This window comes from Poecilia formosa, unplaced genomic scaffold (genome assembly GCF_000485575.1).
Source record: "Poecilia formosa unplaced genomic scaffold, Poecilia_formosa-5.1.2 Scaffold69, whole genome shotgun sequence".
Lineage (NCBI taxonomy): Eukaryota > Metazoa > Chordata > Actinopteri > Cyprinodontiformes > Poeciliidae > Poecilia > Poecilia formosa.
The window spans coordinates 567342-579329 of NW_006800008.1; the positions used below are offsets into that span (position 1 = coordinate 567342).

At 37.9% G+C, this 11988-nt stretch overlaps 2 protein-coding genes across 3 annotated transcripts in view; one reads left to right on the forward strand and one right to left on the reverse strand.

Moving 5' to 3' along the window:
* On the forward strand, positions 1 to 1850 carry ndufb2 (NADH:ubiquinone oxidoreductase subunit B2). 2 transcript variants are annotated; one of them, XM_007555231.2, is made up of 4 exons: positions 1 to 442; positions 581 to 725; positions 1577 to 1647; positions 1764 to 1850. In XM_007555231.2, exons 1-4 carry the CDS (start codon positions 357 to 359, stop codon positions 1765 to 1767), a joined length of 306 nt encoding a protein of 101 aa, XP_007555293.1. In that variant the 5' UTR covers positions 1 to 356; the 3' UTR covers positions 1768 to 1850. The 2 variants fall into 2 exon arrangements, with proteins under 2 accessions (XP_007555293.1, XP_007555292.1); XM_007555230.2 differs by having other exon boundaries at positions 2 to 442; positions 1577 to 1652.
* A 1731-nt stretch (positions 1851 to 3581) lies between these two features.
* kdm7aa (lysine (K)-specific demethylase 7Aa) overlaps positions 3582 to 11988 on the reverse strand; it is a 31338-nt gene continuing 22931 nt past the window's right edge. Inside the window, exons 9-18 of the mRNA XM_007555232.2 lie at positions 11344 to 11450; positions 11160 to 11251; positions 11000 to 11086; positions 10617 to 10856; positions 9567 to 9691; positions 9115 to 9206; positions 8931 to 9025; positions 8689 to 8843; positions 7469 to 7773; positions 3582 to 6132 (exon numbers count right to left, since the gene is read on the reverse strand). Coding sequence (XP_007555294.1) covers positions 6044 to 6132; positions 7469 to 7773; positions 8689 to 8843; positions 8931 to 9025; positions 9115 to 9206; positions 9567 to 9691; positions 10617 to 10856; positions 11000 to 11086; positions 11160 to 11251; positions 11344 to 11450 — 1387 coding nt within the window. The 3' untranslated portion in view covers positions 3582 to 6043. The remainder of the gene's footprint in view (positions 6133 to 7468; positions 7774 to 8688; positions 8844 to 8930; positions 9026 to 9114; positions 9207 to 9566; positions 9692 to 10616; positions 10857 to 10999; positions 11087 to 11159; positions 11252 to 11343; positions 11451 to 11988) is intronic.

Below are 11988 nucleotides of genomic sequence, written 5' to 3' on the forward strand. Positions count from 1 at the left end.
CTTTCCGCAACAAAAAACGGACATTTCTGAGTTTGAAAAGCTGAAAATTTACTAGGAAAAAAGCCCCTACTAATCCTTCTTTTCAATCTGAGGTGGCCCTAATACGCCATGCCAGGCATTATATTTTTATCCCAATGTTGTGAAAAATAAGTTTTTACAGCAAAAGCTGTTTTTCCCCTGTTGACCGACAGAGGACGCTGTGTTAACCGAATCCACAAAGGGTGACGTCAATTCCTGTCCAATCGGAGCTGACGTTGTTCTGAGGTCGTTTATTGACCAGACAGGGAAGGTGACTTCGGGAGCATTTAGTCCACATCTAACCCCTTACTGGACGGGGTTTTAATATATTATCGATCATGTCTTCCTTTGGAAGGGCGATCGGAGTCCTGCGGGCCGGAACCGGGCTGCTTAGGCACGGCCCAGGACGGATAACCAGCAGAAAGTAAGCTAAGCTACAACATTCGCCTAGCCGCAGAATTACCCGAATATATGTTAGCATAAATCCGCAGGAGGAACATAAACGGTATATTGTTGCAGCCTGGTTGATTGCGGACGTTTAATGCCTGTTTTTCGGTTGTAGGGCCAGCGGCGGACCGCACATTGAGCCGCAGTACAGACAGTATCCACAGTTAACCAAGAAGCAAAAGTTCGAGTCGGAGTTCATCAGCGGAGCTATGTGGTTCTGGATCCTCTGGCACTGCTGGCACGACCCAGATGCGATCCTGGTACGTGAGGCAGAATCAACCTAGAATATATACTTTATAATTTAATCATAACTGAGATCTTAATGTTTTTTTCTTTGTTTTGTTTTGTTTTGTGTGATTTTCATAAAATTTATGGTAAACTGATGAAGGATTATATTTTTTTTCTGTTATTTTTGGGTGGAGGCTTTATAGAAAAAATAGAAATTGTCTGGAAAGAATTAGGAAATTTTTAAAGATTATTTCAGTTTTATCTCAAGATGTTAGTTTTTAGGCAGAAATGAACTCTTTTTATACGCGCAATGGCTGTGACATGCTGTCAGGTCGCTGATTCAATGTAATGCAGGGTTTCCACCATAACTATTTAGTCAAATATAAGAAGATGCTAACTTCTGTCGAGCTGAAGGCTTGGGGGCCCAATCCGGCCCGCCACAGCTTCTTATGTGGCCTTATATACTCCAGAGGGATGCATAAATAAAAACTTTGTGTGATGTATTTTTTTATTATTTAAAGATGTAATTTTCAAACACAGATATTTAGAATTTCAACAGTTTAGTGAGTTTAGTCAATAGGTTCTGATACAATCAGCCATTTAATTCATGATCTTGATGGGCCAAAATGAAAATGAGTTGGACTCTCTAAATAATTGGTTTGTCCCATTATCACCAAGGTGGTTTGCCTAAAAAATAAAAATAAAAACTCACCTCATCCTGCATGTTATGTTGATTTCCAGAGATGTAAACCTGCAGTGGGAGGGAAAATAATTCATTATCTAATGAAGCGGTTGTGAAAAGCTGAGGCCTTTGCTCTACTGTAACGTTGACAGATGAGGATTTTTGCAACTGAATCAAGACAATTCTTACCTTTAATTACAGGGCCACTTCCCCTGGCCTGACGCCTCCAAGTGGACAGACGAGGAGCTCGGCATCCCGCCGGATGACGAGGAGTAAGGTGCTCCTCTTTGTTTTAAATAAACCTCAGTTTGGTTCAGAAACTCCATTCACTTCTTTTTAAAGTAAATATTGTTTCCACCGTTTTTAAACAAGCGTATTTCTTTTGCAGATGACAAACTGAAGGAGTTTTGCGAGAAATCCTGCAGATGTTCTGAAGTCATCGTTGTACATATAATAAAGTTATCTTTAAGTTACACTTTTCTGTTGATTTTTAAATTAAAAAAACAAGTTACTAATTGACAAAACTAGAAAATGTTTGGTTTAGAGTTGAAGAACTCTTGTTTGTCTAAAAACCACTAAAGAAAGGAGACTTTTGAAAATAGATGGGATATTCTCAAAATATTATAGAAATTCTTGCCCCTCTTGTGAAATTACAACTGATAAATTTGAGAGTCAAGATTTTTTTACTTGAGCTTGTCTGACAATATGAAGTAGGCTAAAAACAAAACAAAACTAGCAACAAACAAAGTCTGGAAAGGGTTAAAGACTCCAGTAAGAAAATGTCATATGTAGTTTAAAATTTATGAATTTTGGCCCATTTCAAAAATAAATTCAGTGAATTCCAGGTCGATTTCTCTCCAAAAGACAAATTTTATAAAATCCGACCGTCATGTTAAAGAAGTTAGACGATGATGGCTGAAGCCTATGACTTAAATTAAGTTTAACAGCAGTATTCAGAGTTTTGCCAACTCAAATGTAAAGATTTTTTAATACAATTAATGGAATTCAAGATCTATGACTCAACTGAAATGTACGAACTTCGTCCAGCTAACTGGTGACAAATTTGCACTTACCCATAATAGATGCAAAAAAAGGTAACAAGCTAGCTGGCGACGGTAGCCTCAATGAAGACGTCCGAGTGCGACTCAAATATTTGCCCGACATAAAAGTCCGGCGAGAAAAAAATTAGACTTCACGGAATTAAATAATCATGTCAAGATAATTTAAAATGAGAAAAAAGAATTTAAAATAAGGAGAAAAAAAATCTATGAATTTTAGTTTCATTTACAAGCAATTCTTAAAATGCTTGAATTCGTCCAGTCATCAGGCGATAAATTTGCACTTCATAGAAACAAATAGCTAGCTGCTAACTAGCAGCGGTAGCCTCATCGGTGTCCCCATGGGTGTCGCCATTCAAACCAATGTGGCTGACAAAAAAGGCCCGTGAGGGGGAAATACAATGTACGAAATGAAATAGTCTTATACAGTCAAAATTTAACAACGACGTTTTAATTTTGATAAGCAATTTTCGAAATGGGATCTTAAACTTGTAATACTGGGAAAAAGAAAAAAAAACTAGCTAGCTGCCAACGTTTTGTTTTTAGATAAATTTAAGACTTAAGAAAGCGCGGACACCCATGTTTTGTTTTTATTTCATTCGTTTTATTTACAAGCAATTTTTGAAATGCAGAAACAAATGCAACGCATCAACAGTGTCACAGTTAGCCAGTGTTTGTAGATTTCAAATCAGAAGCAATCTTTTGCAAGAACCGACAACACAAATGCTTAAAAAAAGCAGGAAGAGGAGGGAGGTGGTAAATCCTGTGTGAATACTACAACTTATAAACAAACCCTGCCTGCGGGCCAGCTCTCGTTTTCTTTTCTTTTTTATTCTTAAATGACTTGACATGCAAAGAATTGAAAAAGTTAGAGTGTAGTGTAGGGAATCAGCCTGGCGATCATCACACAGTTACTTGTAGGTCAACCTGAGAAGTTTTCCCAGCCTCACACTGTTAACAGAATGGTCTTAAAGCTATATGGCAGTTCACTGATGAGGTCAAGGGTCAACTCCAGGAAGGTGATGAATGAGTAACACTGAGCTGAACACAACTTGGAAGTTTGAGGGACAACACCAGAAGATACAATGACTAGTGACAGCAACCTGAAAAACCTCAAAATGGAGGTTATTTTTTACATTTTTTTTTCTTTTTTTTTGGAAATATGAAAACAAACCTCAGCTTCTCGGAAGCAGGACTTCCTGAAAGTCCTGGGAGAGCTGAGAGCGTCCTGTCTGCATCCGTGATGATGTGGCTGGTGGTTAATCGGAGGTTAATGTCCATGGCATCATTCCCTGAGAGTGAAGAACTGCTCACGTTTCACAACATCACTGGTACTTAAAATAAAAACAACAATACTCACTCATTCCCATCGGAGGTTCCTCGTTTTTCTGAACACTTCGAGTGTTTCTACCCCTTGAACTTTTCCCCATTTTATCACTTTAAAACCACTAAATTTAAACTATAGTTTTTACATGACAAACCTGAAGTATTGCATTGCATAATCCCTTTTTTTACATTAAGTTAAAACAAACCCCAACTTCTTCCCTAAAATAAAGTTAATTCACCAAATTCACAATCTCTACTTCGAAACTTGGTGGTGGCACCATAGTGCTAAGGGAATCTGATTAGTTGCCATGTTTAAAAATGGTTAATTTATAGAATATATTGGGGGAAAAAACTAGATGTACACAATCTGAGCTGAATAGTCTACATTGTGAAACATGGTGGTGGCAGAATCATGCTATGGGAATCACAGTTGGCCTATTTTTTAAATTCTCATTTTAATTGCCGTTTAAAAACAACCAATACTGCTCACCATTCTGAGCTAAATAGTGACTCCACTGTGAAGCATGGTGGTGGCAGAATCATGCTGTGGGAATTATTTTAGCCTCAAAATATTAATTTGTAAAAAAAATAAATACACCACTTTTAAATGAAAAGAGCACCTCCAGTGAAAAATGCAAGGTGGTAGAAGTATCATGCTGTGGGAATCAAGAGTTTGTAGCCAAAAACAAATATACATGTATTTAAAAATGTATGTTTCCTATTTTATATGTGAAGTAGTCAAAAAGATAAATATAAGCTTGTGACTGAAAGCCAACACTGCAGCTCACTCTGAACTGAACACTGGGAAACATGGAGCTGGCAGAGTCATGCTGTGGGACTCAAGTTTTTAGCAAACATAAAACTAATTAAAATATATTCTTATATTAATTAGTGCAAACAAACAAAAAAGAAACTGTTAGAAAACTGACACTGCACTCCACCCTGAAATGAACACGGGGGGATTTATGGTGGTGGCAGAATCATGCTGAGGTTATGAATTTTTATCTTTACATTTATTAGATAAAAAAGGAAGGAACTGTTGCTGAAAACAATAAATATGTTGAATAAAGAAAGAAGAGTGTATAATTTCAGTTATGGGAATCCCCTCTGGCGCATTACTCAGCCCCCTGCAGCCCCCTAATGGGAGCAACAATAAACTAATTCGATTTTAAATTATTTGCTTGGAACGCAGAACTAATATTCTACATTTTTCTCTACTATTACCTCGGTGTATCATACATTTTCTTTAAAGTAACAAAAAGGAGAAGTTCAAGGGGTCTGAAAACTACTAAAGTACTTTGTACCGACCACAGTGGCTCAGATATTTAGGTTTTTTTTGCTAATTAAAGTTAAGTGGCACTAACTGAGAATGTTCAGGTGAAGACGTGAAAGAAATAAACCTAACCTAAGTCTCTACTCACACATCGCCCAAAAATCACTGGGAAGAGACGGGAATCAACACAGGCTCAAGTCAACCGCAGAAGGAAAAGATTTGTGACAGAAAGTTAGAAAGGTCAAAGGTCAACTGCTACTCAAGACTAAAAACATCCACATTTACAAAAATGTTTAAAGATTAAAAAAAAAAAAGAAAAACCTCTTAAAACCCTCAAAACTAAAGGTTTCATGGTCATTTCATAAAATCATCAATTCTTTCAATTAATAAATACATAATCCATAAACACATTGAAAATGAAACTGATAAAATGAGAAATAAATTAAAGTTAAATCCTATTGAAAACAAATTGAGAGGCAGCGCTCTCTTCCCGCTCTCCACCTCTCCTCTCGCTCCTAAGTCATTATTGCTGGTGTGATTGAGATAAAAAGAGGGAGGAAGGAAAGCACGAGTGGAAGAAAAATACAAAACAAGAAGCACCATTTTGAAATTTCAGTTCGTCGCCACCTCCATTTTTTTTCTTTTAATTCCTCGAAGCACCACGTTTCAACCTGCCGAGCTCATCGCAGGTTCTCTTAGACTCGAATGCCCGCTGAAACTTCAATTTAATCCACATGAAAATTCTCTTTTTTTGTTCTTAGTGTGCTTTTATTTTTATTATTTTCCTGTGAAGATTTGCTCAAACTCAATACCCTGTCTCCTCAGCATGCACAGTGAGCGTGTTTTCAGATCCGGTCCGTTGCGGTCGTCTCCATATTTTTCTTTTCTCCGGCACAAAAGTGACACAAAAAGTTTCTCTCTTTGTCTCTTTGTCTCTTTTTTTTTACTTCTTTGAGAACTGATGGCAAATTATCTTTTTTCTTCTTTGAGTTTGAAGTTTCAGGAAGCGCGTCAAACAAAAACACGACTGTGTCTGTTGAGTTTGAGGATCTTGCCGAGTCTCTGTTTGGCTGTTGCCATTCCTTTTTTGGGCCTTTTACCTGCAAAAAATAAGCAACAAAAAACTAAACTATTAAAATATATACACACACACACACACACACACACACACACATTTAAGATGCATCAATGAAAACTAGCAATTTTACAATTTTTTTGTAATATTGATCACAATAGTAATAACTACACAAAAACTTAAATATTTCTTTTAGGAATTAAATTATTGCTAAGTGGAAGAAAAAAAATCTGTATTTAGCCCCTTTTTCTGAGGAAAACTACCACAGAATGATGCTGCCACCACCATATTTTACACTAAAAGTGTAGCAGACCAATCTATAACCTACAGCTCTTAATAGTTTTAATAATAAATTAAAAAGTAACCAGTTCATGTGTTTAAAAACAGATTTAATAAATATAAGAAATATTTCTTTGCACTGATTTCCACAAACAGCAGTAAAAGCACCATTAACATGTTCTTAGATCTACTTTCCTTATTAGGTTGGAATCTGTGCTTTTCAAATAATAAATAAAAATTATTCTGCAAAATGAACAATTTTATGACTGGAAAGCTACAAAAAACTCAAAGAGCTTGTGGCAGAAGGTATGAGGGAGAATTTATGCTAAATGAACATAATAATTGAATTGTGAATAAAAATGAGGAAAAAAAACATTACACACTGCAAAACCAAAATCTTACCAAGTACATTTGTTCTACTTCCTCCTACAAATATGTTACATTTCAAATAAGACAAAAGTAACTTTTGAGCAAGATAGATTAGTTTGCTTTAAATTAATAATTCCTCAATATTGATTAAAAATGGCAGATTATTTCACTTGTAACAGTATATTTTTCCCATGTTGTAAATTAAATAATCTCTACCTGTGATACTAGTACTTTTTAAATTAATATTAAGAAATTATTGACTTAAAACAAACTCCTACATCTTGCTGAAAAGTTACTTCAGTCTTATTTTAAGTGTATTAAAATATTCGCACTAGAAATTATACAGAAATACTTTGTCAGATTTAGTGTTTTTAGTATATAAGTTTGTACAACGCAAACAGCAGTAAAACCAGCTGGCCAAATGTGCTGGAGTTCCACTTGCGTTGCTAGGCGACGGGCGGAACTCTGCTGGGGTTGCTAGGCAACGGGCAGTGCCAGTAGAATGTGACGCAACATTCCGTAAGTTTTTGAAATGGCTGATTTTCCACACAGCAAAAAATGTTAAGTTGTTGACAAAAAACGGCCAGGTGGTTTTTTTTAAGCACTTGGATTGTTTTTATAAGCAGCTAAAATTGAAGGTATAAAAACATTCAGAAAGTGACTTTTGTATAATATTTCTCTGTTGTTAAGAGTGAGTAGTCTGACTGCCAAACCTTTTGTAGCCTGGTTGCTGATGGGTGGAGGGTTGGGCGCGTTCCTCTTGGAAGGGTGCAGCGGCGGAGACATGGAGGGGTCACAGTACTGGTACTCCGTATTGGGGCTGGGGAGCCCTTGATTGTCCCAGGCCTCGCTGCTGCTGTTGCCCTGGCTGTCCATGGGGCTCTTGCCCCCCTGCAGCGAGCGTTGGGTCGAACCGGCCCACCAGGAATCCTGCGGCGACGGCGCCTCCTCCAGCAGACCAGCCATGGACAGCATCCCCTGAATGGCCTCTTCTGTGCTGGGTGAGGTAGGACGTTCTCTGCAAACCAAACGTCACCAGTCAGACAGCGTTCCTTCACTTTTCACCACTGTAAAATTACTTTTCAATGCAAGTTTTAAACTTCTGGACACAGAAACAACACAAACAAAAAACTATTCTACAGAGCTGCAACTAAATTATTTTAATTACTGATTATTCGGTTATTCTGACGATTAATCAAATTAAAAATGGGCACATTCTGCTAATTTTTCATTTACCCACTTAGCCTTGTTCTAAACAATATAAGAAATGCATTTAAAAAATACAAATAAACAACTGAATTCCATTTTTAATAAGAAAATAAGCTTTTTGCTGCCTAAAATAAAAACCATTCCTTTAGCCAAAACTCTTCCTGCTTGAGGAGTTCTGGGCAGAACATATTTACAGACAAATAGGACTTTATCTTAAAAACAAAATGTATATGTATTTTGTACAGTTTTGGCTTAATTACTGCACTGACTGTGTTGCTCTAAGTAATTACTTAATTACTTAGTTGACAATTATTTCAACCGTTTAATCACGATTAATCATTTCAGCCCTACTGTTATGTGATATTTATTACTGTTAATATCAAATTAAATATACATAGAAAGACATAAAAAAAACTTTAAAAAATTATCCTGCTTAGTCTTCAGTCGTTTAGCAAATAGAAATGATTTTGTTAATTCTAACTAATCCAAAGCAAGAAAGTTTAGTCTGATTTAACTTCAAACAGTAGAAAACAAAATATCCGTCTTAAAAATATCTGGTGTCAATGGAGACTTAGATTTCACTTTATTACTGAACTGTGCGGTTTGGATAGTTACAAGGATTTTACACAGAAATCCAAAACTTTCCAAACCTCTAAAACAATAGAAATTGCAACATTTTCAAGGGCTTTCTGTCAGAGTGCTGAATATTTCAGCTGAAGCTCACCGTTTGAGTGGTTTGTGTTTGTGCCTGAGTTTCTGACCCGACTGGTCCAGATCCATGCTGTGCCCGGAGCCGTTCTGCTGCTGCTCCTCCTCCTCATCTTCCTCCTGGGAACTCTCTGAATCGTCGTCAGAAGACGAAGACGACGACGATTTACTCTAAAAAGGACAGGATTTCTCAGTAACCATGGCAACAACCAGCAGGTCTCGGCTAAACGCTTTGAAGGAGAGAATAAGGTTGTTTACTTCGGAGGGAGAGTCGCTGTCTGACTCCACATCCGAGACGCTCGAGTGTCCTGAGGTCTCCTCCCTGAGTTCATTCTTCACCCTCTCCAGTCGCCCTGCAAACAGAGGAGCAAATCATTCAGCCCAGGGCATTTATAATAAAAAACAAAGCTGGTTTATTGGTGGAAAGTTGCGGTTCTCCTACTGAGGAGCGATGCTTTCTCAGCTGTGCTCTTTGGTGGGCTTTGGTCGACACCCTCCGTCTTTACCGGACTGCTCCCCGGTCGCCTTAAATCTCTAAAACACACAAAAAACAAACCTTTTTTGTAATTTTTGACAAATTAAATTCATTTTGCTGTAAGGAAATTTCCACAATAGTTTTAATTTTGAGTGGCAGATTAATTATAAGGAGTTTTCTACGACTTTAGAAGTTCAGTGAAATAAAACCCAGCGTATCAGGGTCACTGATATGCCGAGTACATTTCTGCCAAAAAACTCAGAAATATTTAGATTAATCTCTGAAAACTTATGGGAAAATCAAGAACATTTCTGCACTTGAAAAGTCAAAAAAGGGAGAAAAAAAAAGAGGATTTTCCATGAGTGTAAACATCTGGTTTCATGTATCCGGTAGTTTGATGTGTTGGGTTGCTGCCTTACCGGATGATTCTGCCGTTGACCAACATGAGACGTAGGTGGTTGTCCTCCAAGGACTCGGCAGCTGCTGCCGATGCAGTCGACACTTTGTTGAACTTTCCGAGAACCTTGGCACAAAACGCTGGATCCTGGAGGAACAAGGACGACACGTCATGACGGGAAACAAAACCGCAAGATTTATGGTTATGATCAAAATTTACATATCATTCTTCAAGGGCATGGATTTAATTAGTTTTGGACTTTAAATGATTGATTTAACAAGATAAAAACAGGATTTGGCTCCCCCTACAGGGTCCAATGTAAAACTATATCCACATTAGTACCAGGTTAAATCTCCCCTAGAAAGTTGCAGCTCTGTGTCCACCCACACGTTTCTGGCTTGACCTTTGACCCCTCTTCTGGCTAAAATTGACATAGTTGAGAGAAGTGGCTTTATCCATTTCCAACAGTTCTGGTGGGCCGAGGTTCACAGAGTTTTACAACCATACGTGTTTGAAAAGCAGAAGTGGAGCCTCCCGCATAACCAACAAGAATGCAGCAAGTTGTTTCTGAATGGTAAGTCAACAACAAAACAGTTGTCTTTTCCAGCAGCCATTGCACAAAGCATAGAACAGTAAAACCAGCTGAAAAAATGTGCTGGAGCCCTGCTTGGGTTGCTAGGAAACAGGTGGAATTCCGCTGGGGGTTGCTAGGAAACGGGCAGTGCCTGCTGATTTGTGATGTTACAGAAGACTTTTGAAATGGCTCATTTTCCAGAGACTATAAAACATCAACTTATAGCCAAAAATCATCTTGTTGGGACTTTAAAAACAAAATAAAAGAAAAAACAGCAAACAATATCTAAATAATCTTTTTCTAAAATTATTTTGTCTTTTCATAAACAACCCAACATTATCTGTTTTAAAATTTTTATTTCATATTTAGGTTATTCTTAAACTGTTATTCTAACGGCCGCAAATGACCCCCAGGCCACACTTTGGACATTTCTAAACTGAAAAAACCAGCTGATCTGATCAATTAGAAATCATCCAAGTATGAAAATGTGAAGCTCACCTCTTCGAGCGTCCCCACCTCCACCCTCTTCAGCACCTCCATGGTGTGCTGCTCCAGGATGTCCAGGTTGGTCGGCGCCTTGGGGGCCTGCTGCTGCTCCCGGAGCCGCCGGGCGGCTCGCCTCGCCTGCCGCGCCTGGCACAGCCTCTCCAGGGCGCGGGTGGTGAGGCAGCCATTTGCTCCCAACAGTACGCCACTTCCCTGAGATTTCACTGGCTTGCTGCCGCTCACTTGTTCCTCCTAAGAGAAGGCAGCGCATGTTTTACTTGTCAAAATCAGACAAAAACATATGAGAACACGGACAGGTGGAGAAATACAACATTTCACCAAATAAAACTATATCTAGTTGTATTTCTATGGTGAAATATTTCAAACCTCCTTACCTCCAGGTAGCGGATTTCCTTGGTCAGCTCCTTGATGAGATGGTTGGGCCGGATATTATCTGGAACCTCGCTGGTCGGCTCGGTCACCTGGAACAGCAACGGAGAAGGTGAGCAGACATCCAAACTGTGTGGACGAACCGTGACGTTGAAATGAAAGTACCTCTCTTTTCAACCACGTCCTCAATGCGCCAATTAAAGCCCTGACTCCGTCTACAAGGTAGGTTGGTGGAGGACAGCTGTCCTCACGTAGCTCTGGAAGGACAAACAGAAAATTCATGGTTTATACATGAAAATCAACAAGACAAATAGAAATGAATGTTTATTTAGTTCCATTACATGCTCACCTTTTAGCATTTCCAAGAGGTTTTTAGCCACATACCAACAAATGGCCTCAAAGTACGGAAACTTGAAGAGGTCTGGAGTTTTCAGGCGACGCTCCATTTCATAACACCTACAGTACAAAGCATATAGATTATTTATCAGGGTTTGCACACTTTTCAATTAAAAATACTTTATTGATTAAATGTTTAATTAGATTAAACTAAAAGTTTCCCACAGTAAAATTCAAGCACTTCTTAAGCATTTTCAAGGTAAGTTATAAAACTTTTCCAACACGATTAACGGCTTCAATTCACCTTCGTATGCGTCTTTTTTATTACTGTTATTAATATGTGTTTGAAGAAGGATTCTACAATATAAAGCAGGGACAAGATAAACTAAAATAGAGCAAAGTTTTATGTTTTTAAATAGTCTCACAGTTGACAAAACTAATTTAACAAAATAAATGCCTCAATTTCAGTAATGTTACTTAAAATATAAGATTTTATTCCAATGAGACAGATCAATAAGTCATTAAGACATTAGGAATAATAAATATTCAAGAAATAAAATAAAATAAAGTGTTACCACTAAGTTTTCAAATAGAAATAATTTTGGTAATTCTAACTGACCTAAAGCTGAGCCCAGCCCCGTCACCTAGCAACCCAAAC

Excerpts from the sequence above, each read along its gene's own strand:
- ndufb2 (XM_007555231.2), top strand. The coding sequence starts at position 357 with ATGTCTTCCTTTGGAAGGGCGATCGGAGTCCTGCGGGCCGGAACCGGG. Across the intron at positions 443-580 it reads GGACGGATAACCAGCAGAAA|GGCCAGCGGCGGACCGCACA; the intron begins GTAAGCTAAGCT and ends TTTCGGTTGTAG. Across the intron at positions 726-1,576 it reads ACGACCCAGATGCGATCCTG|GGCCACTTCCCCTGGCCTGA; the intron begins GTACGTGAGGCA and ends CTTTAATTACAG.